This window comes from Ornithodoros turicata, chromosome 3 (assembly GCF_037126465.1).
Source record: "Ornithodoros turicata isolate Travis chromosome 3, ASM3712646v1, whole genome shotgun sequence".
NCBI classification, from domain to species: Eukaryota; Metazoa; Arthropoda; class Arachnida; order Ixodida; family Argasidae; genus Ornithodoros; species Ornithodoros turicata.
Genome location: NC_088203.1, coordinates 93,072,362 through 93,094,696, shown reverse-complemented (window position 1 = coordinate 93,094,696; position 22,335 = coordinate 93,072,362). Strand labels below are relative to the sequence as shown.

General features: G+C 46.9%; 1 protein-coding gene across 1 annotated transcript in view; it reads right to left on the bottom strand.

Moving 5' to 3' along the window:
• The window catches only part of LOC135388838 (nephrin-like), a 389,583-nt gene that overhangs the window by 191,235 nt on the left and 176,013 nt on the right, over nucleotides 1-22,335 (bottom strand). The window contains exon 3 of the mRNA XM_064618684.1: nucleotides 10,559-10,669. Coding sequence (XP_064474754.1) covers nucleotides 10,559-10,669 — 111 coding nt within the window. The remainder of the gene's footprint in view (nucleotides 1-10,558; nucleotides 10,670-22,335) is intronic.

The window sequence follows — 22,335 nt, the reverse complement described above, 5'->3', positions numbered from 1 at the left end:
TCGAATTTCGAGCGTCTCAAGCTGCGCCCGACTGCATATGGCATTCAAAGGTGATATGACTTCTTTGCAACAGACGTCGATGGAAATGTCGTCGCAACTACAGGGACACGTCTAATTACAAGGGGAAGCCGTTATCTACAATTGTGCGTGAGTATCGTTCTTCGGCAACTGTGCACAGTAAGTATAAGCTGTCTGGCGTTGTAAGATGGCGTCGATCCGGCGAAGTACCAGTCACTTCATCTCCTGGGTACGGCTTCCATTCAAGTAATACACACTTTACAGGTGGACGCTTTACAGACAAGCCGTAATGTTGCGTGACTTGGGCACAGAAAGCGCAGTGTGTGACCTCGTTAGTGGAAGCAGGCGGGAACACTACCCTGCCGTTCATATTTTCCTTCTGCAGCTATCGTTACCCTCAGGTGGGCAAAAGCAATCCACAGACCGACCGCTGTGGCGTCGCTCATGATCCCAGTTGTCTCGCGACGTAAACACCCAATTACTATCTATCGTTTGTTGGTGATTGTACGAGTCTGTTCTTCGCTGAACTCAATTTCCGTGCGCATTAATTAGCACAAAGCTAAATAACCTTCAAATTTCTGGAGGCGGCACGCATAGTCTAATACGCCTGTCGCACGGCAAACCGAATGACATTCCCAACGAATGACAACCGCCCCGAATGTCATTCTTTTCTCTTGCATCGAGCTATACGAAGAAACAAAAAAAAAGAAAAAAAAGAAGAAAAGAAAAAAAAGAAGAAAGAAAAGAAAAAAAAAGATAAGATATTGGAGTACAAGTTTTCACTCGTCTTTCATTTCTTCGAACGGTTTATGGTTGTTGTTTTTGATACCTTTTTAGTGCGAGGGTACGCTGTCGATGCGAGAGGGAAAAGCGAATGTGTTCCCGGAACTCATTCGCTGGGCGAATATCATTCGTATGTATTGCCATTTGCTTTCACCGTGTCACACGAAACGAATGTCATTCAGCGCGAATATCATCCGCTGGGAATGACATTCAATTTGCCGTGTGACGGGGGTATAAGGTACCTCGCCCCGAACAGTGTACCTGATCACCTTCTACACATGCTCGGTCCATTCTTTGGTACACACATTCAGCCTGTTAAGGTTCACTTTGTCCGCTAGGTAGAGCTCTGAACCTGCGAAGGCGCTTTGTCGACACGAAATGCATTTCCGTTTCATTGACACTGTCCATCGAATATCTTTGTAGTGTCTGCCCTCCTCTCTATCTGTCTTGGTGGTGACGAAAGTGTCTTCTGTACCAGGCCGTTTGCCTCATGGCATCCAGTGCCGAGCAAAGTTCATCACCCACTTTCGGCACGCTAAGAGTTGTCCTACACGCCCATCCTAACTAACCATCTTACAACTAGAAAAATAGTTTTCGTGACCCAACGAGGTGCACGATATTGGCAACAGCGGCACACATAGCAGAGGGTACTTGAGCTCGAAAACACCTTTGGAGGCACGGCTTGGATCGTCTCATGAGTATCGTCTCAAGGGAGCAGTGAAGCAAAGCTGCCTTTTCTCTTGTCCATGGAGTTCAGTTTGTCGGAAGCAGGACAATTACAGAATCCCTCGGTTCTCTCAGTTGGGCTCGCGGTGTTGTCATTCTGTGCTTTGGAAGTGTAGTTTGCTTGCGTCGAGTTTATTCCAGAATACCGGATGTAATGAACAGCAAAAAACATACAGGACGGGTAAGATTGTGCAACGCGAATTTCAGCGGTAGCTGTTGTGTGTGAATGTTGACATTTTTATTGCTGATATGTGCACAACTACTTTAGAGCGACGAATACGCACTGCCTTGTGATCTGTGAGGTGAGTGGTGATGTGTAGAGCTGGAATTAGCGGGACAAAAATATTACTAAAATCTGAACAAAAGCGAGACAGGAAAATGATTAAAAATCGGGACACTTTCCGGGACAATGTACCCATCTCTGAGTACGTCAAAACTGCTTTTATTAGCTCTAGATTCTTTTGGCTTGTTTTGCATCACCGAAACCGACAGTCAACTGACAAAAGAAGAACACAGAAGGAGACTACGAGAAGAAGACACAGAGAAGAAGAGGAGAGAAGAAGCGGAGGGGGGGGGATATGTTTATTGAAAAAAAAAACAAGGAAAGGTTAGTCAGGCATAGACCGACTTGCTATTCCTTTCATAAAAAGAAAACGAAAAAAAGGCGGAGGGTTTTGTGATACAGCCACAGCGATTTCAAAAGACCTTCCCGTTAGCAGCTACCGCTGTAAAACAAATACATTATGGCAATGGCGTGGGATGTTTCACAGCTAGCGTGCAGAAGAACAAGAGCACGGAACGAAGAAAACAAGAAAGGCGCACAGAAAGCAATCATAATTGGAAGTAGATTTACACGATAGGTGAGTCCGCAAACAACGTAAACAACTGCGTTGTTTGAATTGGATAATTTCGGCCACCTGCGGTTCTTTAACGTGTGCCGAAAATCCCCGACACAATGTCCCAAGGTGTTTGGAACAACACTCAGTAGACCGTCTGAAGCAAACCGACAGTCTCCAGGAACTCTGTATAAACATTTGGAGATACCTCCGCGGTATTTCACGGTGTTCCGACAAGTGTAAAACACAATGAGGGAAAAGGTACTTCACAAAAATTGCAAACGTGCCACATATAGAACAGCCAGATAAAAAAAAAAGCAGCGCTTGGAACGTTCAACTGCATGGAAAACAGATACTTAATAATACACGTGTTCCCTCAAAGAAGTATATCTGCAACTGCAGTTACCGATTCCTGGATTTCGTAATAAATAATGGGCTGTATACTCCGAAGTTATTCTGTTGCAACAGAAAGGAATATTGCGATGCTTCAGAAGCGAAGATATTGAAAAGGAACTGTTTTTCTCGACGCACAATCCATCATCATACAGAAAGTGTTTTGATGGCAAACGTGCTCTGTAATTCTCCTGAACCGCAGCCTGCTAACCACGTCGTCCTTTGTAAATACAGACAGGCACTATTGAAAATCGAACTTGCCGCTGGAAACGAATTGGAGCGCCCAGACACCGACTGTTCGATTAACCTTACGTGCCGGTTACCCTTGCCCTCGCGTATTAAACAGTCAGCTATAGAACGGCGATATTCGCGTAGGAGTGCGTTACGATTCATGTTGCGCAAGCCAGTCTGTTATTTCTATAAGTAGGTCAAATCCAGGTGACTCGTAGAACTATTTCAGCTGAGGAAAGGCAGATAGGACATCAGGAAGCCACCGTCTACGTTTTCTTCTACTGTCTGTCTATGGGGGGGGGGGGATATGTTTATTAAGAAAATGAAAGGAAAGGTCAGCCAGACGAGGGTCGGCTTGCTATTCCAAACAAAAAGGGAAAGGGAAGGAAAGAAAAATAAGAAAAGAAAAGGGGAAGGAAAGAAAAATAATGGTTCTTGAAGCTACTATGTGGTTTCCCTTTTGGGCACCTACGTATAGCTCCTGCGTATATAGTTGCGAAGAGGTTATACCCCTGTCACACGGGCATTTCGATCCTTCTCGAATCCGATCTGCATCGAACTTCCCGAGCACGCTCGAGTTTTGACGCTGCTACACGGCCACTTTCAATGCGCATTGAATGGTTGACTTGTGCAAATGAATAAACGGGACTCATTAATTTCACGTTTCCTATATAACAGCGATATTAGTGGTAATCTATCGTATACCGATGTAAGCATCATTTGTAGCTTCGCGCGCATGTCCGTCTTAAAAGACGACGGAAACGAAAATAGGCTGCAAAACTATTTGCCTCATATTGCGATGTGTACCAAAACAATCCGGAATGACAGTTCACCGGGGTCGAGGATGCAAATGGCGGCCGTCGAGCAGTCTTGAAATTCTCAATCCTGTTATGGGAACTGTCTTGAGTCAAGCAGGATCAAAGTTCGATCCTGCTTGGAAGCGGCCGTGTAGCACCATCCGATCTGCATTGGGTTCAAGCAGGTTTGGTCGAGCAGGATCGAAAATGCCCGTGTGACAGGGGTATTACTCGAACTTGTGACGCTCTGGCGCGAGCGTCACTGTTTCCTTCACCCTCTCATTATCGTATCAGCGTGAGTATGGCTTTAATAGCGGTTGACGATACCGCTGCCTTTTAAGAATGCGCTGACGGCTTTCATTACTTTCACATGCTGCTGTGGGCCGGGTCAGTACCTGAAGAGTTTGCGGAAGCTGAAAGTTTGGGTGTCAAGCTTATGAAGCACGGCCTGAAGTCGTTCTCAGTGAAGTTTGTAAATTGGGCACTGTATGGTTATGTGAAGCGGTCTTCCCGAGTGTTGCAGGTGTTGAATGGCGAAATTGATGTGAGCTACATTCTGTAGAGTGTTGTCCGTGAGTAGAGCTGACCTAGGCGTATTTTGTGGATGGCTGTTTGCAGTGGTCTCTCCAGAGCTGTCACACTGGGATCGATGAAGGAGAGATAATCAGTAGGGAGGATGCCTTCCAGAGTGCTCTGAATTTCTGTGTTATTGTCTTCCTCACGTATAGGCTTTGGAATCGGCTTTCGAGAAAGGCATGTCGCTGAGCTTAGACCTGCTTAGTGCTTCCTTGGCGCTTTTGTCTATTGCTTGATTACCTGATGCATCGCAGTGGGAGGGAATAATCCACTGCAGTGCTACACTCACACTGTGACCTGACTGTATGGCATCGCTGTGGTTGGTGAGGATTTTGTACACCAGGTGATTCGTATCATACTTCCAGCTAGCTTCCTCAGCACACAACAGCTGCAACCCATCCTTAGCAGTCCCGGCCGACACTGACAGGCTCTTGGTCGTCAAACAGCTAGTTGAGGTGCGTCACCCTGGCATACAGGACATCCTGCAGAATCACCGACCCTCTCTTCCCACGAAAGATCTTCCCCGTGGTATGCAGACAATGCTCCATCGATTACGCACAGGATCTGCGTTCACGAACTCTCAACTGTGCAAGATCGGCTCCAGGGAGGATTCCAGTTGCGGACACTGTAATCATCCGGAGACAATTGCGCATATCCTGACAGAATGCCGTGCATACCATGCCATGCGGGAAACCCATCTTCCCCACGCCAGGCCAGGTATACTGACGGACGTCCTCTTCCCCGAAGGTTCTTGTGCGGAACGACTTTCAAAAACTCGCGGCCTCGTGCGCTTTCTCCAAGCAACGGGCCTAGCGGAGAGACCACTCTAGTGCACCTCTCACCTACTGTGTGCTTCCGTCCCATCAGCACCGGTCATCCTGCTTCTACATCACTTTGAAGTCCTCAACTCCCCTTTCTCCCACCTTCTTTTCCTTTTTTTTGGCTATAGTCGTGACGATGCCCACTTGAGTGCGGCCAACAACGGCAAGCTACCTCGACACCCCCCCCCCCCCCCCCGTATCATACTTTTTGATGATGGCTTCTACGGAGGTCTTTGTGTAATTCGGCATCCACGATCAGAGGTTGAGGTACATATTTTAGTTATATAAGGGGAAAATAGCAGAGGCTCTTTGGCTGCACGTTGAACATATGTTTAGTTATATATATATATATGGCACGAGGAATTGGTCGTGAAGACGATCTTCCTTCTTCATCTCATAAGTGACAGCATTGTGAGACGATAAACGACCTTTTGTACGAGATCAATGTACGGCCATCAATGAGATAGTTCTTATGCAGCACCCTGGGATCCGGGACATCCTGGAAAATCACCGACTTGATCTCCCACTGAAAGGAATTTCCCGCAGTGCGCAAACCCTGCTCTTCGGGCTGCGAACAAGAAGCGCTTTCACTAAATCACAATTATTCAAGATTGGCTCTCTAGACAACGCAAACTGCATACATTGTCAGCAAATTGAAACTATTGAACATATCGTACTGCACTGCTGTGCATATGCTGCGGTGCGGGAGAAATACCTTGGCCATTGCAGGAATTGTACGGTGGATGATGTCCTACATCCCTGAGGCGCTTTCACGGAAAGATACTTCAGAATTCGCAGCCTCGTATGCTTTCTCCAGGAATCGGGCCTCGCTCAAAGGCTATGAGTACTGCTCGGACTTCTCATCAACTCTGGCAGTGACTGCCTTTGATCGTAACTTTTGACCGTCATCATTCTTTCATCTGTTATCACGTCGTCTCATCTCATCCTGGCTACAGTCGTGACGCAGCCCACATTCGTGAGGCCAACAACGGCAAGCCGGTTTACGCCACCACCACCACCAACACCACCACATTTTGTACGAGATGGAACGACGCAGCTTTCTTAGCCTGTAGTTCTTTAAAGGCCACGGGGTATTGATGGTTACTTAAATGCTAATTATCTTGCACTGCTGCACTATTGCACTTGCACTATTTACTGCTTGCACTGTACATATCATCAGGTTAATGTAATAAATTTTCTTTATATATTATCTTGACACAGCAGTCGACATTGGCTCGCCCGCGATCCCTACAGTGGCGTGCAAAGTGACCCCTTCGCTTGGGGCTTCCCCGAAGTCTCTCTTTTCTCTGATACAGAGGAGGATATTTTGCATGGAACTTCCCTGCAGTTGATCACCTTTTAGTTCACCCTTACCCGCTTTACCGAAAGGCGGAGTGATTCAGCTTACTTCAAATGTTACTGTATTTCCCCTTGTGCGTACATTACGTCTGTATGATCGAATGCACAGTACGAGTTATCACATCACCGGTAAAGCTCATTCCATGAACTATGAGTACACCGAAGAAGAAGAAAAAAGAATCGTACCCATATTTTGTCGTAGTGTTCCCATATTCGAGCTCCTTTGCTATTGCACCATCAAGCAAGAAACGTGCCCTCCGATGCGGATACAAAGAACAACTTCTGTTATTAACAACTTATTAACTTCTTTTGACATGATTAACATAAAATTAACTAAAATAAATAAACATAGAACCAATATACTACATACATAACAAGCATAAGTAACATGATAACTATAATTGACAACTTCTATTAGCAACAACTTCTGTTAAGTTACTGGTTGTGCTATTACTTCGTTATTGTCCAGGATCGTAACAGATGCTCCTGGTAGAGTATACTTTCGCTTTTCTGTCAGACATAAGCCAGTTCAACATGGTGGTCAGTACCATGCGCCATGGAGGGAAAGGCTTTGATCAGAAAAGATGACGAAGCGAACTGTACTTTGAATGCGTCGTGTATGATCTCAATATCGGCAAGCGCGCACTTGTGCGCGCGCGCTTGTTGATGGTTGAATATTGCGTCTTTATTGTCAGCCATACCAGCTGCTAATAGGCAAAGTGCAAAAGGTATTGTTTCGTTTCTGGTCAATTCATGTTCATGACCGACACCACTTCCGAGCTCGTGACATCTTTCAGTCAGGGCAGGGATCCGGGGCAAGTTGGTACAGGGCTTCAAGTGTGCCGTCTCTTGTCCCATGTTGTTGGGCTTTTAACCCTTGCAGGATCATCTTTCTATGCGGATGACCTTTTCTCATTTGACTATACTGAAGGACGTGTTCCGTGGAAGAGTTGACATATGGAATGTGCTTATTCGTTCATGCAAATTTTGTGTTGCAACCTCGTGCGTTTTCTTCAAGGAACGAGCCTCGCGGAAAGACCACTCTAGTGCACCTCTCATCCACAGTGCACTTCCGTCTCATCCGTATCGTTCATCCTTCCTATACCTCACCCTTCAACTCTCATCTTATCCCTTTCTTATTTTTTTTTTTTTTTTGCCTCCATGGCTTCGTTACATAAATCTATTCATAAGTCCGATACCAGTGTACTTCAGAGTGCATAAGCAAATATGTTCGTTAAAAAAAAAAAAACAGGATTAAGCAGTGCGACTTAATGTTCAACGCGTAATGAATAGGAAACGCGAAAGGGGAAAAAGTACGCATATGACGGCAAAATGGGTAGGGCCGCTGGCGGGCTCGCACACGACATTCAGGAAGCGTAACCCGAGACAAGGAACGCTGTTAGCTCCTCGTCTCGGGTTACCCTACTTGTTGTTAGTGTAGCGCTATCTGTTCAGTATAAAGGGTGGTTCATGAAAATCCCCCGGCTGAATAATTCCTGAACAAGTGGCGCCATCGAAGAAATTTCTTTTCGGTAAAGACCTTTGGGACATCGTCTATGAACTGAGTAGTGAGCGGCTCATTTTGCATACGCTGAATAATTAAATAAACGTCTTAACTTTTAAATTTTACTTCGCACTCTTACGGAACGTTTGTTTTATGCACCTTCAGCGTAGAATATTGCAAGAAAAAAAACATGTCGACACTTAGTGATTTTTCCGAGTAATTAATCGGTTTCGGTTTGCTGCGCTGAGCAGTGCATCAATGCGCTCTTTAGATCAGCTATCCGGCTGTCGATTTCGTGTTCATCCACCTAGTTCATGCACGGGGACGACGGAAGATCCGGAACAACGCCGCAAGAGAGATTTAATATTCCATATCAAAGCGACTGGTCAACAGCGCTGGCGGTTGAGATAGCGTCCTCTTATCATCGATGATGACGAATGCGCCGTGAGTGCTGTGAGCTAGTGGGATACACTCTTAAGAATTAACTACACCACATAGCAAGCTCCTAGCCAACCATCATCCCGAATGACAACGTTCTCGCCAAATTTGTCGAAAACTGGAGGCGGAGCCTGTAGAGAAGAAGGAATACCAAAGCGTCTCCTGCGGTCTTGCGGCTGTTCCTTATCTTCCGTCACCCCTGCGTGTCAACCAGGCGGGTGAACACGAAATTGACAGCGGGATATCTTATCAAAAGAGCGCATTGGCGCACAGCTCCGCGCAAGACATATGTAAACCGAAACCAATTAATTACTCGAAAAAATCACTAAGTGTCGACGCAGTTTTCTTCTTGCAATATTTTTCGCTGAAGGTCCTGACGCGTAAAACAGAGGTTCCGTATGCGTGCGAAGTAAAATTTAAAAGTTAGGATGTTTTTTTAATTAGTGAGCGTACGCAAATGAGCCGCTCACTATTCAGTTCATAGCCGATGTACCAAGGATCTTTACCAAAAAGAAATTTCTTCGATGGCGTCACCAGTTCACGAATTATTCAGCCGGGGGATTTTCGTCAAACACCCCGTATACATATGCCACATTCCCGACGTGTGGACCTGAAGAACCCTACGGGGGAAGGTGCCTCCCCCCCCCCCAAGGCGCCCAAGGCATGCTTCACTATCATCACATTTCATTGCAGCGGTGCAGTAACGTCACTTCTGCTGGCTAAGAGATGTGGTAGCATAGTCCGTGTACGCTGTGTCAGTGCTGTACGTGAAAGATCTTTTCACAGCCTGACATGACTCCCCATTTGTAGAACTCATTCTACATTAAAAAGGCTTCACGTTTCTTGCAAAGCAGGTCCGTACAAATCGACAGGAATCGACTCATCAATACTGAAAAAAAAAAAAAAATATATATATATATATATACAGGGTGTTTCAGTTAAATCCCCGGGCTAAATAATTCGCGAACGGGTGCACCAATCCACGAGCTTTCTTTTTTACAAGTATATGTCCGATACCACGTACAAGCTGCATACCGTGTGAATGAGTGGGAGGCGCTCATTATTAAAATAAAAATGCAAATGAATTTCGTAAAAAAGCGTAACTTCTAAAGCAGGGCGCTGTCGGCATTAAAATGGGTACTACCCCTTTTGGGACCTTCAGTGGACACCTTTTAGAGAAAAATCTGCCACCGAAGCGGATCATTTGTTGCAGTAATTAATTGGTTTCGGTTTACGTATTTTTTTTTTTTTTTTGCGGCTGGTCGCGGCGAAGCGCAAAAGGGCGTATTTCATTGGTGTAATTCATTGGTGTAAGGACGTAATTCATTGATGGATAAGGGAGTGAAAGAGCGTCCTTTTGCGCTTCGCAGCGACAAGCCGCGACAAAAATACGTAAACCGAAACTAATTAATTACTGCAACAAATGACCTGCTTCGGTGGCAGATTTTTCTCTAAAAGGTGTCCACTGAAGGTCCCAAAAGGGGTAGTACCCATTTTAATGCCGACAGCGCCCTGCTTTAGAAGTTACGCTTTTTTACGAAACTCATTTGCATTTTTATCTTAATAATGAGCGCCTCCCACTAATCCACACGGTGTGCAGCTTGTAGGTGGTATCGGACAGATACTTGTAAAACAGAAAGCTCGTGGATTGGTGCACCCGTTCGCGAATTATTTAGCCCGGGGATTTAACTGAAACACCCGGTATATATATATACGTATAGGCCGCGTCATTATCGAAGAAAGATTACGGAATAACGACTGTTCCTTCTGTCTCCCGAACGTCGCGGACGTCGCTAAGTACCCAACAATAAATGAATAAATAAATAAATTAAAATCTACGGTGTGTCTCGGAAGCCCCGACAGGTTAATGGCTTTCCCCGGGATAACGAAGACGCAGAGAGGAAGAGAGTGCACCAAATCCGCTTCTTTTTGGATCGATATTAATTGGAAGATTCAACTGATAGGCGAGAGACAAATCCGCCCTTAGCTCTCTGGGAATTAAGCCTCTTAATTAAGACTTAAGTCTTAGCACCAGTGCCTCCCAGGAGACGGAGCAAAAAGGAAGAGTCTGTTTACCTTTCTCCACTAAGCAATCCAGTTCCAGGCGGGATCCTAGTAGTAGCGGTCTCGTCTTTCCTTCCAGGACGTTGCCTTCGAGATCCTTAATCACCGGTCGGCTTGGACGCACTGCAACATGATATGGTGCCACCGTTAAGAATAAAACTCAGTATAGCCTATAGGTACGAGTACATTAAGCACTAGGGGTGGGCCAACCGAATCCGCGAATCCTATAGGCAGTGATTCGAGATTCGGGAATCTGAATCCCAGTGCCCAAAACAGTGAATCGAATCTTCCGAATCCACCAACCACGTTTGTTTCTGTCTTTTTAAAATTGATGCCTCCGGAGTCTGGCGAAAGCCTGATTGGCCGGCGAGCCCCGGGGCGCGCCAAAACCACAGCATAAAGCTCCGGAATTACAAGCTTAAAAGTAACACGGTTTTGCTTTGGATTGTTTCTTAGTTTTTGTGGAAAGAATGAATTCAGACTCGAAAAAGTTTATGTATTCCCTGTAGTCGATAAACAACGCGTTAAATAAATTACACTTAGGAAGAAGTATATGGGTATGTCTTCTCCTGAAAGTGAACTATTGTTTAATTTGTTTTGAATTAAACAAATATTTAAAATTCTGCTTCGACAGACTTTTCAGTAAAAGTGTTTTTTTTTCCTGGTTTTTAAACTCTTTTTTTTAAAAGAAAGGATACGAAAGATTTTTTGGATTCGCTTAACCTTCCTTGGATTCCGATTCGTCCCATCTCCGTTAAAAACTTTTTGTGCGTGCGTGTAAACGAGCCTTGGGTCACATCAAACATTCGCAGTAGATATTGGTGACTCAAAATAATCCAAGCACTCCTTTGCGATGTCTATTATAGGATGCAGCTGAAAGACGTTTGCTTTCACAATCCCTAAAGCATTTTAGCAAAACAACGCTCCACTGGTTGCGATCCGGGTCAGCGCTCACCAACTCGCTGCAATACGGGTCGGCTCAGGCATGCTAGCGAATAAAATTTGGTTGAGACTGTTGGCTTCGGTACAGATTCTTTGTTGTGTTCTTGCTGTTCTTTAGTAAACATTCTTCACATACTTTGAGCTGTACACCTTCGCAGGTTTCATCAATAAACACTGCGAAATGAACTCCTTGAACCGGAAGGGGACTCGTCTGTACAAAGGATAAACTAACCCAAATCACAGCCTGATATTTACATCAGTTTCTTTTTTTCTTTTTACGGGCGGGGGTGGGGGGAGCTAAGCGATGATTACCTGAATGAACTAGGTACTATACTGGGTACCGTGACTGTGATTTCTACACTTCTGTTGGCAATGATTACTGGTGTCACGTTGCATACTGTGTTTGGCCGTTCCATCTTAGCTCTCATGCCCTGAGAACATGAATCACTGACCCACTCCTGTCCTTTACAAGGGCGGGATTTAGCCTTGCATTGTGTCAGTGCTTACTTGCGTGTATCCTTCTTTATTGATCATGACTGATAGTGTACGTTATGACGTTATGCTGCGACCGACGTTTTATTTATCTTCTTCACGTAAAGCCTGTTCGTGCGCGCGAGTATAAGCGTGGACTATATTTGTGGAGGGGTATATTTATTAGAACAGAGGGAAAAAAGTAGGAAAGGACAGTGAAACGGTATATTTGCTTGCTGCTCCGAGTAAAAAAGACGGGGGAACATGTTTATTATATTAAAAAATAGGAGGGAAAGGGTAGCCTGCGCTACGGCGGCTTGCTATTCCCAGGAAAGAACGAAAAAAAAGAGAAAAAGACAAACAGAAAGAAAAACAAACAAACAAAAAGGAAAACAAACACGAGATTGATCACAGTTCACCCAGAAGGCCACAGATCAGCAGGAACAAAACAAGGGCCTTTGTCACCTGACTAAAAAGAAGGATTAAAGTAAGACAAAGCGATCACCCGCCCGTTCGTCGTGTGGTGGTCTCCTGTAAAGCGTGCTTTCACTGTACTGACGCAGTGTACGTGGGAAAAGCAACCAATCCATACGTATGTCCTCGGCTCTATTAAGGGCCAGACGTAATGTTGCTGCGCCGTTATTAGGAAGTGTGGTTGCAGTGAAGTGGGACCTCCGAGCTTACTCGGACACGCTGCACACTTCGCTGTATGAACAGAGTGTGTCCTGATGACCAAAAGACACCTAAAAAAATTATCACTTATGTAAGTCGTGATTTACCTATTAGTCCATCCCGCGAACACTTACTACTACTAACTACTGTACGGTTCTATACAGTTTCTTTCGGCCTCTTGGAGGACATGCTCGAATTCTGCCTGCATGACACATCTTTCCTCGGGTAATCCATATCGATAAGCCAGAACATACAAAAGAAAATGAAATGCAACGTATTTCATACTCTTTTTCCTCAGTGAAAGTCTTTTGTTAGTGTATTATTATCAAGGACGATTACAAGGTGCTTCTATTCCGACTTGCAGTTTATAAGTTATCACTTTATTCTGCTCCAACACATCCTTGCTAACAAGGGCGTGTCACGTGTCAGTATGAAACCAAAACATCCAATAAACGAGCAGTTTCGCCGTTAAACTTCGTCGTATGCAGTGTGAACAAATTCTTCTCCGACGTCGCCACCCTGCGCGTCGCGGTGACAGGTTCTTTGCAGACGCTTTATCCTTCATAATTTGTCATTTGTTACCCTCCTCTCATTCTGTTTGCTCCAGCATTTTTCCTAGACTTCTGTGCCGTGCAAGAGCTGAACGCAACACCGCACGCTTCCTGAGCATATTATATCACCATTCATCATGACTCGCGACCTCAAGACTTATGTCACCAGTAGTCCGAAAACGATTACAACAGTAAAAGTACAAAAATAAAATAAAGTGCGCCAAGTTGTAGAATTGCTTGTACTGAAAACGCCTAAGCGTTGGCACACGGAAGAGGCGACGACACGACACAGACGACTCAGAACAGAAACGCGTGTAATTGAAACAATACTCGTGTGCTCTGGAGCTTCGTCAGGCTGATGCCTTTTGCTCCAGAGACACTCAGTACACCGAAAAATAAATAAAATTTTAATTTCAACACTGAAGAAGTGTGTGCGCAACAATGCATTGGAAAGAAACGAGGAAAAGAATCAGCGTAAGGACATAAACAAAAGAGACGAACAAGAAACGGGATAAACGAAAGCAAGAATCAAAGAAGGCGTTTGGATGACGAATGGAAACAGAGGCGTAACGCAACTCATCACAACCTTATGGGTGAGGTCAACAACGGCAAGCCTTTCTCGTCACAACAGCCATTAACACCATGTATTCAGGACGGCTGATGCTTCTCTTAGAAGTCGTTTGCTGTGGCATGTTCCCAAGCTGTTGTTCTCTGCATTCGTTGCGGGGTAAACTGCGTAACGGCAAAGGAGACGAAGCTATGATTGGACCTAAAGAACAAACGGTCTTCTCTAGCATATTGACATCTACGCGTTCGCGGTACAGAAGTGTAAAAAGGAGAACCTACAATGCATTTAACGAAATCTGATGCCGGTAATACAAAAATATTGGCTTATGAACAGGATGGCACACAACTGGTCGATGCACGGAGGGGTCGGACGGGAGCGCAGGCGTGTCATGATGGGATGGACCTACCTGACAGCGCTATCCTTCGGTACGAACACCTGACTATCACCTGTCAGAATATGTCGCGGACCTTTTCCCGCCGTCGCTTCTGTTATCCCCGTTGTTTCACTGCATCAAACGACAGCTGCTCCGACTCGCCACGGTAGATAGGATATGTTTACGGTAGATAGGTATTACGGTAGATAGGAAATGTTTACTGAGGTCGTGGCCAACACCGTTACATGCTGTACTGCTCGTTACCTGCTGTACTACACTATCCGTCACTGTTTGCAATCTACGATTACCATGACCAGGCGACATTGTTTGGTGCACAACAGCGTGGCACGGCTGCAGAAGCATAGTCCTCGCGACAACGAGATTAAAATATGTCAGGTAAAACTCAAGTTGTGATGCAACTCTGTTTTGCTTCGGCACAATAGTTCAGAAGCTAGTTATATGGAGTTATGTCTCCATTGTTTTCTCTTTTGTCTCCTTCTCTGTCTCCCTCATTCTGCCTTCCTATTCAGTGTACAGTTTCCGACATACTTGTCTGGAATCGGCAGCCTGTGGTTTATCCGGCCTGGAATCTCCAGGCGTTGCAAGATTACTTGTTTCGACTAATAAGCACACACTGGGTACCATACCGTACGTGCCTATCAGTCAGAAGAAACATTCTTGCCATAACTGTAGATTTCACTCAGGATAAACCGCACGCTGTCGATTACAGACAAGTTTGTCGCAAGCTGTTTACGTCGTCAATTACCAGTTACTTTAAATAACACACCGACACGTTTCCCAAAACGTTCGCTTTAAAGCGACAACTTTTTGGTGCCAGCCGACGTGTAGGTTCGTCCTTTATAAGGCCAACCACGACGTGACATAGTCACGTGATATGCAAACGTGACGAACCTTTAAAGCTAAGCTACCGCATTTGAACGCGTTCGGAAAGGTGACGACAATTTTTTAAGCGGCAGCTTCATGAGGCCAACTAACGCGTTGGTCCGTTCGTAGCCTTAGAGGACCACCTGACTAAAAATTTACGGGAAGCAGTGACGCTATAAAGCTACATCACTTATCGAGACAAAATTTTGTTTTTTTCTGACCTTTTCAACAACACCGTCCACGTGTCCTGAAGCTCACTTCATCCGCCACAACACCTTTTAATGCGAGCAACTTTTCCTTGACGGGCGTCTGCCATTTGTTTCGTGTTTACCTTAGCTCCACAGACGAATTCCCTGTGCAGTAGAAACTTCATCACCGGCGGAGTGTCGCTAGGACTTCTTTAGTTCCACCGGGATGTTAGCAGCATCGCCGGAGGCAACGTTTCGCGAATCGATACCCTCCAAAGAGGCAAGAAGTTGGTCTCTGTCCGTGTCGATGTCAAAACCTCCGGAAACCTCGTGGGAGCGCACGTTCGACTACATTGGCTCAGCAATGATGCGAGCGGGCTTTCTTTTATGTGTCGGGAGCGAAACGTGTTGGGGTTCGGTAAACGTGCGGTCATCATTTCATGCAAGTATTGCTTATTCTGCAGTGGAACGGTTCACCGTTGTACACAGTTGGAATGAAAGGACGTTTGGATGCGTTTCCGCCTGCTTGAATTATAATACGGAATATTTACCCTAGAGATGAATCGGGAGGGCGCAGCATAGTTGCTTATCCGCCGTAGAACATCAACCAAACTGTCACGATTAATTCGTTGTGAATGCGGTGCTGGTTTCAGCATTATAGGCATGGTGTATTCGAGGTGCCGTCTGGCAGGTGAACATAACAACGACAGATACGTGATGATGAAGACATGTCTTTCAGTGCTGGGATATGAAAAGCTTTTTCGTGCGAGTTCTCTGAAACTGTATTCGGCAAACATTTCCATTTCAATGACGCTACCAAACACAAGATGTAAACACTTCGCCTATGCCACCGAACTTTCACCGCAAGTTTAACTTGCGTGAACGTGCGTGAACATTATGCACTTCAAGGAATTTTCGAAAGAAGCCGCAAGACTTCATAGATTCGGATTCTCCAGGAATAGGTGACGTCATTGAGACGCCAACGTCATCGTCATGACGTCACAGTGACATCATCGAGAGCTGGAGGCTGGTTCCGAGAAAAAGCGCGAGCGCCCCCGCACTTGTTTCTAAGTTGGAAATCTGCCAGCAGCTGTGGTCAGGAGACGGAAATCGACCTTCGGAGAACAATTCTGCAATGCCTATATAGGCATTGCAGAATGCGCCACGATATGACGTCATACTTCTGAAAACTAGAAATTAATTTGATGATACTTCGGGATCACGTAGAGCAAGATAATTTTGGGAGAATACAATGGGCGACACACGTGGGATGTAATGGCATACATTTGGTAAGTTTCTGAAAAAATGAGATTTAGTCTGTAGTTGTACTTTTAAGGAGCATGGAAAGGGCTTAAAACATACATTTTTTGCACCATCATATGAGCATACTACCCTCAGGAACGGTCACGCAAAATATTTCATTTGGGGAACTGCGAATTTACTCAGAAAATTGTTTTGCAAGATAGCGCGCAGCGGCGACGACCTCGCCCAGGGGCTGCTCGCGTTTCGTGGCGTCTGGTTTGCAGAAACAAACAAACAACTTTATTGTGAGATGATGAATGGGGAGTTTCATCGCCAGGGGCGATACTCTACCCCATTGCTGCTGGTGATGCGTGGAATGAAATAATGAGCCCCTTCACAATAAGGATCCAAGTCCTATAGTATCCAGAAAGGCGAAGAGAGCTTTGAGGGTAGAGCGTTAGTGGACTGGATGTGGCCAGGGACGAATCAATTTTGTAAGAGAGAGGAGGCGAGAGTCCCGCTCGTTAACGGATCCGGAGAGTACGCTTCGGGAAGGTTGGTAGTGTGGGCAACGGAGAAGAATGTGCTCTCGACTTTCTACAGCACCGCAGTGACAGCATTGGGGAGAGTCAACTTGTCCCAAGCGGTAATGCCACAGCGGTGTAAGAGCCACATCGAGGCGCATTCGAAGAACTAATGCGGCATCTGGGCGAGAGGTATGGCGAGGCATGCGGAAAGCAAGCGCTGGATCAACTCTGCTCAGCATTGGCTGGGGGGAGAATGTCAGCGGTCCACTGGCGGGAAGCCATGGGAGTCACGAAGCGTCGAAGTACGGAGCGGCGATCTCCTCTCAGCAGCGCAATACGCTTCCGTCTCCGAGACGAGAGAGCTGCTTCTGTGGCGCTTTCGGCCTGTTCATTCCCTTCGACACCGCAATGTGATGGAACCCACTGGAGAACTAGCCTGTGCCCAGCTTCGTAGACAAGGTTGTACGCCATTAACACGTTCATCACCAACGGTGCGGATGAGCCTCGGATGCCAGAATTTTCAACTGCTTGCAGCGCAGTTGTAAAGTCAGTGATCACGACCCATTCCCGCGGGCAAAATCAACGATGTGCTGCAGAAAGAAAAGTATGGCATAGAGTTCCGCAGCTGTTGATGAGGTTTGATGCGAAAGGCGACGTCCTTCCACTACACCTTCTGATGGGATGACGAATGCCGAGGCGGACTTCCAATTTCGAGTTGCACCATCAGTGTGTGTGGGGTGTCAGGGGTGCCCGGTTGTGTGACGTCCTTAGCTATGAAGCCAGTGAGAGCCTGGCGTGTCCTCTGCGCTACTCAATTGAAATCATTTTCTGGACTGTATCGAATTTTCCTGAGGAGTGGGTAAGGGGGAATGTGCGCACGCAAACGTAGGAAGTACCGAGCCTTTTCACGTTCACGGAGAACCTCCACCGGGAGGTCACCAGCTTCAGCCAGGACTTGCCGTGTTTCAGCCATACTGGGAACTCCAAAGCAGCGACGAAGGCTTCGGGCAAACACGGTCCGAAGGGCATTCAATGACGTTTGTGGAAAGCATGTGCAAGATTGGAAGGCTGTAAAGCATAGTCGCCCTCGCCAAAGCCGCGTGAACGGCTAGAAGGTAGCACTGATCCCAGCCCCATCCTAAGCCAGAAATATGTTGAATTGCAAGGAGCCATCGCTGCATTTTGGTTTCATGGTGCTTAATGTGGCGAGCCCAGCGCAGGTCCGAGTCCATGACCACACCAAGGAAGCGATGGGAGCGTACAGGCTCGAGCTTCTTTGAACCAACTGAAAGAGGGAAATTTGTCATAGCCTTGCGGGTAGATGGGAGCTCGACGCGCTTTTCAGGCGAAAGGTCCATCCCAAGTCCCGTAAGATACAGATTTATTTAAGGCTAACTACAAACGACGCTGAATGGCTGGTCGTGACTTGTCTACTGTCCAAAGGGCAACGTCATCGGCATACACAGATAATGCTACTTTGCGAGGAATTTTCGATTTTAGGCCCGCCATTACCACATGAAAGAGTGCAGGACTCAGAATGCTTCCTTAGGGTACCCCTTGATGAGCAGGATGCTTAGGGCTTTGGCCGTGGGATGTGCGGACAGCGAAAGTTCGGTCCGTAAGGAAATTGTGGAGCCAGCTGAAGAGGCGACCAGATATTCCAGAAACGCGCAAGGCGTGCAGCACACAAATGTGCGAGATCATATCGATCGATCGAGCGAGCGATATCAATCATAGGCGCGCTTGATGTCTAGGAAAACTGATTCAACGATCCGCCGATGTGCACGAGCATGTTGGACTGTAGAAACGAGGTCGAGAACTGGATCCAAGGAGCTTCGGTGGCGACGAAAGCCTGCCATTTCGTGAGGGAACGCACCTTGTTTTTCGAGCCACCAGTCGAGACGATGCAAAACCATTCTCTTCATCAGTTTTCCCACACAGCTTGTCAGGCTCACAGGGCGAAAAGAGGACAGGGCATTTGGGGGTTTGCCTGGTTTCAGGATGGGAACAACTAATGCCTCCTTCCAGGTAGATGGTAGGAATCCCTGTTGCCAAGACGTGTTATAAACATGGAGGAGAGCTTGGAGTGACCGCCCGTGAAGGTTCGCAGTGCGGCATAGGTGATTTTACCTGGTCCCGGGGACGAGCCCACATTCACAAGTTTCAACGCTGTCTTTAGCTCGATTACAGAGAAGTCGCGGTCCATAACCTCCGGTGGACGGGGCCAGTCTTGGTGAATTTCGGCCGCCAAGCTCTGGACAAAAGTGCTGTGTACCGCGGTCGTCGAGGCAGCCGCCGGTGTCGTTAGTACGACGGATAAATCTGTCGCTAGCGTGTTTTCGTCTACGCCCTTTACGATAGCCAATGCCGCGAGAGGATTATTAGTGTTATCACTCTTCATTGGCCACCAATAATCATCCGCTAGCGAGAGCGACCAGTCGAGACGCGCGAGGGGCGGCGCAAAAAGCGACTACAAAAAGAAAGGATGAATAAAGAAGTCGCTCGCCTCAGTATTGGCGAGGCACATGAAGTTACAGTGGCAGCCGAGGAGAGCAGGTTTTCTGAGCTGCGAGATTGAAAGCTCTTTCAGGCTCCAGGATTACTCGCTACACTCGCAGTTTTTGTGCGAATCTGTGTCCCAGTGCTTGTAATCCTAATTTCTAGTTCTCCCGACATACTGGAAGGTTTGAGCATTACCATTTGTACACAATGATGGATGTTAGCATTAATCTAGTGAACGTGTCAGATAAGACAAGGTACAAAGGAGTATTTGTTCTCCAGTCCTTCTATGCTCCTTTAAATTGGATAGTTCGCTCTCCCAGCATCGATTCGTTGATTACTGTTGCAGACGGTAGTGTATTTCCAATTTATCAGGTCCGTGCATTAGTTCTCCGCTGCTCGAGCTGTGTGATTAATTGTAGGCATCTGAAAGCAACGAGATCCACGCAAGTAGGCTTTCCCGCGGACAAGAGACACACCCGCGACGTCTGTCTGAGAACAATGTGACGTCAAGAAAGCGGTTCGTTTCCCCGGCATCGAGATACGGCTTCCTCTCGCCTTTCCTGAAGCAACGTCAGGAAACGTCACGCCAGTCGACCGCCCCCTCCCCTAATATGCTCCTCCCCCGGAGCTCGGCCGCGGAGCCGATGCCCACAGGAAAATACTGAAAACTCGGAATATACGTCAATTTCGAACGAAAGGGATTGTTGTTGGGGAGTTGTTCAATGTTCATTGTCTCTTGCACACGTCCAGCACGTTTTTTTCATCAACTTCGCCAGCTTTTTGCATCAAGTTTGCATCAACTTTTTGCATCAACTTCACCAGATCGCTTGCTTCTTAGCCACCTTTTCATCGTTTTTTTTTTTTTTTCAGTTTCGTTAGGGAGCGAACTATCCCACTAAGCCGCTTTAGCACCAACAACGCGTAAAGCCATAGTTCTCTCCCTAACACTTTAGCGCCAAAAGCGCGTTCCTCAAACGCTGTCAGACATATGTCGGCACAGTTTCCTTAGAAGTCGGCCCAGGATGCACATTCCCCCAGAGCGTTAGCCGCGACGTTGCCCACCCTGTGAGGCCGACAACGGCGAGCTCTTCCACAAGCAACCAACAGCGCGTAGGAAAAGACGACGACGAACAAGAAACACGCCTATATGCCTGCTGTACACCATCGCCTAAACGGCGTGACGTAACAATTAAGAGCAGGACCGTCCTTCGGCGGCAGCAGCTATGGAGACGTGTCGTCATCAGCCGCATGGGCATCCACCGGTAAACCACAGAGACCCTGTGCTTGAAATCGTGTGCGGGGTTTGGCTGACATCCTGACTTAATATGTCCACGTGCGAACAAGCCAGAAGCCCTGTGAAGTAAGTAAGGGGCTTTGGACACCAGTGGCCCAGCGGCACCCATTTCAAGTCCACGCAATTGCCACCGCTCGCTCGGAACGCCAGGTTGCGAACTACTATTGTGCCCTCCTCACCACAGGGACCGGGACTGCCATATCACGGTCAGCGGATTCGTCGGCTCTTGCTATCGCGGTTGTCCTGGACGTCACGCCATACTGTCGTCTCTAGGCCACAGTGTGTGGTTCCAGTGGCTTCCGGGACACGTTGGTATCTCGGGGAATGCCCTCTCCGATTCTGCGGCCAGGTGTGCTCGTGCAGCTGGGTCTGTCACTTCTGTCCTGCTTACCCCGTGTGTCTGCCGGCTAGCCATTCACCGATACTGCACAAATAGCTTTCAGGCCTTTTTCCAAGACGCTGCCAGGACGAACTCTTTTCTGCGCTCGATTGACCCTACGATGACCCACACACTGGTAGGCTGCTACCGCAGGGAGGAAGAGTCCTTGCTCCACAGGCCTCGACTGAATGTGGCGCGGTCTCCACTGCTCCTCTTTAAGATGGTCCATTTTTCGTCACCCAACTGCCCCACCTGTCATGGTTAAGGAGACATCCCGCAGTTGCTGCTCCACTGCACCCAGATGACAAAGACACTTGTTCAGTTCCTGCGGACCTGTGGCCTTCTGGGTGAACTGTGATCAATTTCGTGTTTGCTTTCCGTTTTGTTTGTTCGTTTTTCTTTTTGTTTGTCTTTCTTTTCTCTTTTTTCCCCTTTCTTTCCTGGGAATAGCAAGCCGCCGTAGCGCAGGCTAACCTTTTCCTCCTATTTTTTTATATAATAAACATATCCCCCCCCACGTGAAGTCGGCCCAGGACGCACGGTCCCCCCTGCGACAGTCGTAACGTTGCCTGCCTGAGCATGGCCGACTACGGCAAGCAGTTCCACAACCAGAGCAGACATTAAACAGACCTTCGGTATCTATGTAGCGTTGCCATGTGCCCTGCGAAACGCACAGCTTGTCGACTGTGTCTTTCGTAACCAGGTACATAATTATCTTGGATTGGATTACATGGTACTTTTTCCGGACTCGTCCGGTGCTGTCGTTCTTTCAAACGCCAGACCGCCATGCTTAGACGGGTAGTAATCCAGCGAACCGGTAATGAAGTATGAAGGGAAGTGCCTCAAGACGAGAGCCGCCGATATTTCGAACAGAGACTGTTCAGAGACTGAGAGAAGAACAGCCTCTGTTCGAAATATCGGCGGCTCTCGTCCTGAGACACTTTCCTTCAGACTGCAATACTGTTTTCTGATAATGGCCTACTTGGCTATGATAGTACTTGCACTGTTTATTATTAATGGCTAATTTCACTAGTCCGATAAGCCAGCACAAAAGATATGGACATCTCTATACGACAAGATATTGAGTTGCGAGCGCTCACTGTCAATACGTATTTCAGTTCAGTGAATCAGTGAATTAATCAGATGTCTGCTTAAGCAGAGATAACATGTTTTTACGCATATTTCCCTTCTACGC